This window comes from Elaeis guineensis, chromosome 11, assembly GCF_000442705.2.
Source record: "Elaeis guineensis isolate ETL-2024a chromosome 11, EG11, whole genome shotgun sequence".
Lineage (NCBI taxonomy): Eukaryota > Viridiplantae > Streptophyta > Magnoliopsida > Arecales > Arecaceae > Elaeis > Elaeis guineensis.
Genome location: NC_026003.2, coordinates 1,943,193 through 1,949,222, shown reverse-complemented (window position 1 = coordinate 1,949,222; position 6,030 = coordinate 1,943,193). Strand labels below are relative to the sequence as shown.

General features: G+C 35.3%; 1 protein-coding gene across 1 annotated transcript; it reads right to left on the bottom strand.

Annotated features, from left to right (window-relative positions):
* Window positions 1-1,329: 1,329 nt before the first annotated feature.
* Window positions 1,330-5,497, bottom strand: LOC105053745 (uncharacterized). The gene is made up of 7 exons (XM_029267437.2): window positions 5,300-5,497; window positions 4,527-4,771; window positions 3,547-3,700; window positions 3,126-3,405; window positions 2,917-3,011; window positions 2,079-2,273; window positions 1,330-1,911 (listed from the first exon to the last, which is right to left on the bottom strand). The coding sequence occupies exons 1-7, from the start codon at window positions 5,495-5,497 to the stop codon at window positions 1,330-1,332; spliced, it is 1,749 nt and encodes a 582-aa protein (XP_029123270.2).
* Between the last annotated feature and the right edge of the window lie 533 nt (window positions 5,498-6,030).

Sequence of the window (6,030 nt, the reverse complement as noted above, 5' to 3'; positions counted from 1 at the left end):
GTAAACTCTTTTGAACACCATTTTGACAATCCTATCTTTCTATATATGTCTATTTTCAAATTACCAATATGGGTCACCCATAGAATTGAAAAAAATAAAAAGAGCTTTTCTTTGGAAAGCAAAAGAAAATGTAATTGGCTTCTATTAAGTAGGATAGTCTAGCGATCTAAAAAGCATGGTGTTTGGAAGTTAAAATTCAGAACAGATGAATCAAGACTCCTCATAAAATGGTCTTGAAATTTTCTCAAAAACTCTTGGTCATGGTGGAATATGATTAAAGCTATATACTACAAAAGGAGTAGATTTGGAATGAGAATGAAAGAGCCTTTCTGGAGTTGTATCTCTTTTACATTAGGAGATAAGCAAAGTATTCGATTCTATGAGGATTTATGATTTGACTCTACCCCTCTTTGTTAGGGCTTTATATGTTTACATGAGAAGGCCATGAAGTGCAACACCCACATACCTTCTTATTGGAGCTAGCATTCACTTTTTTTCAAAAATTAGATCTGAATGAATCGAAACAGTTAGATTCCTTGCTAGAGATTTTTACTCTTATCAAACCCTCAGGGCTTATCGATATTCTGGTATGAAAACTATCTTAACATAGCTTCTTCTCTATTAACTCTAGCAGCCTTTAGCTAGCAATGAGGAATAAGCTCCACACATGAGAGGTTTTGGTGAAGAAAGGTTGGAACATTGGTTCGAAATATCCTCCATATGCATCAAGCTTTGAAACTAGACCTATTGTAGGATAAAAAATTAATGAAATCTTTATAGAACAACTAAATTCAATTACTTGTAATAATTTGTTAGAAAGTATGGAGAGAATGAAAAGCTTGGATTTTTCTACAAAGGAAGGGTTCTGTTTATTCAACCTCTTATGGCAAATCAGAGGAACAAGGTCTCGTATCTTTGGTGCATCCTTTGCAACACCATCATCCTCATTACCTTTTTTTTCTAGTGTTTTTGGAGGACTCGGCTTTTTCAATCTTATCTTCCTTTTATAAATAGCTTTAAGTATAGAATATTTTTGTTCTGTTGTATCTTCCTTTTGCAAATAATTTTTAATATGAAAAGCATTTTTTTGTGTTGTCTTCCTTTTATAAATTGCTTTTAATCTAATTTCTCTCTTGTCTTTCTTTTGTAAATAGCTTTTAATCTTCATAACTTCTAGGGGAAGCTTCATGCTTCCTCCATTTTCCATCCAAAAAAAAAAAAAAAAATCATGTCATACTCAATATCTATTTACATGAAATGACATATCAACATCGCAAGCACATTTATGGGGAAGGGTTAAATTTAATACATTTATGTTCTCGTACTTTCTCATATTTTTTCAACTATATACTTGCCCTTTTCTCCAATATGTCGCCTCTTCTCTTCAATCTTGCTCCCCACTAGCTTTCCCATATCTTTCATCTGTAATTTCGTACTAATCTTTCTTGGTTTCCGATCCATCTCAAAGTGCATGGTTTTATGTCCCTCTAGTATTACCATTTCTCTCGATGCAATCATTGGGGAGGCCACCCTACTATGATTGGAGACATCTTGAATTTCTTTGCTCTCTGGTGTCTCCACTTTAAGCATGTTAGTATGAGATAACTGATCTGATGAAACTGACATGCAAGGACTTGTTTGTGAAGCTTCAAAATCTAAGAGGGATTCATGAGATGGTGACTGATAAGCACTGGTATTAGCTCTATTTCCATCAATATCAGTAGATTTGTTTTTATTCTCTTCACACTGAGAGTTGGAGGCATCGAGTTCTTCAGTATCTCTTCCTTCCCATTGATGAACCCATTTGAATGGTGCTACCTTTAATGGAACCCAATCATCCTTCTCATCCAACATCCATGGTATGCATATACATTCAAAATTTGGAACTACTAGAAATTCATGAATTGCATCCTACAAAAAGACAGCAAGTTCAAAGTCTTATTATAACACTGCTTAAGAAACCAAATGAATAGAATGTGAGTGAAGTAATGCATATTGGACAAAAAAAAGTTCACTAAAAAATTTGAACTGTTGGGAAAAGAACTATGATGTTTCATAGCATCAAGATCTCATGTTACCTTGAAGTAATCTTTGAGTAGTAAAGCAATCTCACTAGAACTGATCTTTTGATCTCTAATTTTAGGCTCTAAGTCCCAATCTATTTCAGGCATAGATGTGAACCCAAACCATAATTGATCAGAAGGTGGGGGCTTGATATGTAATTGTAGTGTCCCTTGAAGTGATGCAACGCTCATTGTCAAGGATAAGGGAACCTTTAAGAGACAAGAAAGTTGGTTATTTACAATTGTCTACTCTTTTTATAATTTAGGACAAAATTGTAGGATATTAAACCCATGCTTTCATGACCAATCAATTCAAGCATATGATAAGAAGCATATATATTAAAAACATATTAATTTTAATACATAATGTACTAGAAACAACATTTTCTAATGCTTCCCAATAACATAAAGACAAAAATGGTCCTAACAATAGCAATGTTTCTGATGTTAATATCTCATGTAACTCATGAAATAATCTTTTTTAATGCAACTCAAAATAATATTTCACAAGATAGAAAGAATGAGCCCATCTATGTGTTACATATGAGTTGCAAGTTTTTGTGTCAAAAATCATCGAAGGCTAAATTTTTCAAACTTCCATCAAAATAAAGTCTAGTATATGATGATAAAATCCATTCTAAGTAATTTAATAAATGCAATAAGGCTTTTCTAATCTATTATGTCAGCTTTATAAATCTAGCTATAGTGTCACATCCTTCTATCATTTTTGTTGGTAATTTAAATTCTTCTCTTATTACTTAACATACTACATCAACATGGCTTGCCCTTTGAAGTTTTGGTGATCAAAGCTTAATACCAAAAAGAAAATTAGTATCAAAGAATATTTACGGACATGTGAAACATGGTCGACGCTAGAATGTTGAATAGCCTTCCACTTTGACATCCAAGTTGATGCCCAACCAATGCTTTTTGACTTCTCCAAACCATCTAAAATAAAAAGGCAATGAATCACTAAATTTTTTATTAAAAAAATCTTATACGCATATACAATAAATATTTTTATATAAAAATTTATCAATTAGCAATCATCATGTTTGTGACCTTCCAAAACATATGCAATCATCTCCATTCCACAGCTTGAATCAAGCCTTCTATCTATGGTGTCTTCTTGTAGTTTTGGTTCTTGATCTTTATACCTTATTTCGATGTCAAATGTCATACCACCTGAATATTCGATATCAACTTCTACTGCCCATATCGCACTAATGTCCATAGAAAGCACCCTTATTTGATGGATGTAAGGTGGAAGATTACCAAGATCTAAGGCAGTGCATTTCATTCTTCCAACATAACTAGGTACCCTCATATCTGACAGCGCACTCTGCTTAAACAAAATAAAGATAAATAGATATATCATTAGTTAATAAGGTCCCCTCGAGCCACAAATAAAATAGATAAAATAAAAGGCAAAGCAAAACTTATACCATCTTTCCTTAAAAAAGATTTGTATGATCGTAATTACCTGAATTTGTGCTTGTATAAAGTTGTTAACCCTTGAATTTCTTTTGATGTCAAAAAACAATCTTGAAAACAATAAATTCCAACAGAAGGCAGCCTCATCAGTAATAAATTTCTCATTGCATGCTGAATCAGAGCTATCAGGAAGTAGGATTTTGCTATCCAAATATTGGGTTATTGCAAAAGGTTGCATCTGATCTTGTAAAGAATTGGTTGAAGATTTCTCGGATGAAGTGGCTTTCACAACTCTATCGGACGGTGATGTATCGTCTGAAAGTGACAACTTCTTATTATGTTTTCTCTTCTCATGAGAAGATGAGATGAGACCGAACTATTCCTTGAAATCATTTTCACAAATCCCTTCAAAAGATCGTGAATTTTTTTAGATCTATGAACCTTGTTTGTTTTTTCTATGGCCTCACCAAATGTCATAGGGGGCTTCAAAAACGGAAGAAATGCTAGATAATATTGAAAATCTTCACTTAATCGTGAATATGAATTGATTCTCTCCTTATCAGGAAAAGAGGCTAGACGAAGTGCTTTACACCAGGATTCTTTATCTCTAGAAGTGTTAAGATATATATAACATATTTTGCTTCCATTGTAGATGAGTGACCTCTTACTTTCCAATTTGATCGGATATCTTTTATCCCTGTGAACAAACAATATTAGATATCCCAAAAAGATATTTCATTTTGCTATTTGCAACGGTTACTAAAAATTAACAATAAAAAAGTTTGATAGACACTTCAGAGCCATAATGATATCTAAAAATTAAAAACTTTGGAAGGAAAAAATCACTCACAGAACCAACAGAAATGCGTGGATCCAATCATGGTTATAAACTGCATTGTCTCTAAACAATTGTGGAGTACAATCGTATTTATAGGCATTACTAGCGTGTACCTTAATGTGGGGAACAACATGTATGTGCTAGTTCATTAGCTATTTTATGCTAGCGAAGAAGGAAAATATACAGCTCACCACTTTTGTGAAGACTCATCCGAAGCAGAAACTGTTGTCACGAGACAGTCCAAAAGTTTGATAGACGCTTCAGAGCCATCATGATCTGACAAGATTAAGGCAAGATCCTTAATTTTTGCATGTTTCTCGACAGGGTAAACCTCGATGATTTCCTTTTCGTTCATTTGCTCCTTGGCCCCTTTTGCAGGTGATTCTTTGGTGCAAATATGTGGAACCTTGGCCGGTTCCAACACCCAAACTGTGCCCTAATCATCACAGAGAAAAACAAATATGTATGAGCGTCATGGATACTAATTAATCTTGACACCGTGCACGTCGTACAAGATCACTGGTTAGGGTATACAGGAATCTACGCCGGATCATTTGGATCAAAAAGATGTGTTGGCCACGTACAATGTAGCCAAGAACAGATGACAGCACTAGATTGATTCAGAAAGAAAGGAAGAAAAGAAAAATAAAAAGGCAATCTTACGTTTTTCCTGGAAGTCTCTTTACTCGTTAGCCATTTGTAGCGTCACTTACTAATAACATCCTTTCTGAGAATGTACCATCATTGGAAAGAAAGAAAGCGAACGAAAGGAATCAACCCGCAGGAAATGGAAGAGACAAAACAAGCGTACGAACTAATACGCTAAGAATGCTTCATTTAACCATCTCTGAGAATCCCATTAAATTGGCAAGGGAAAATATATAGTATGCATGCATGCATGCAGATAAATAGTAAAAATCCAAGAATGGAGAGAATTTAGCTCGATCGACAACAAGAAGCTTACTTCCTTGCTGCATGTGAATGGAAGGGAGCGCTTGGCATCCGGATCGCAACCTTTGTCCGGATTTAAGAGCGCAGGCTGTTTTCGGCGACAGCAGAACCAATAATAAAGCGAGAAGGGTGTGAGGAGGAACTCGATCACGAGTAAGGCAACACCTCCCATAACAACGCCAAGGAACAGGAAGACCGCGGCAGCCGCCATCGTTGGTGGGAGAAAGTATTCGAGAATGGAGAGGAGAGGAAGCGTGATGGGATATATAGGATTTTGCGGGATTTTGGGATCGTTAACTAAGAGTTATCATCATTTAAATTTTGATAGATTGAAATTTTGATTTTTTTTCTTTTTGCCATCCCGCCGACTTTCTGTTTTTTTTTTTTTTCCTTGCGTTCCGGCTAAGTTGTTTGGTAGCTGGGTGGGCATCCATAAACGGACTTATTTACCCGCTGTTGTTGCACGAATACGATTAAAAAAAAAATCTTCTCGGTTACCTCTTTGTCCTCATCGTTCTGGATGTTCACCACCATCTCAGTTTCCATGTCCACGTCGATGTCACCTCCCATGTCTGCCTGTCGTTCCTGCGAGGGCAGGAGCTCCTTAAATTCATCTCGTCGTTCTGGCCCACGATGGAATGAAAGAAAGAAAGATGGGAATAGAAACCAAGCAAAAAGATGGGAATTAGAGGTATTCCTTTATTTTGAAGAAAAAAAAGACAGGAAGAGATATTCTTGAATTGG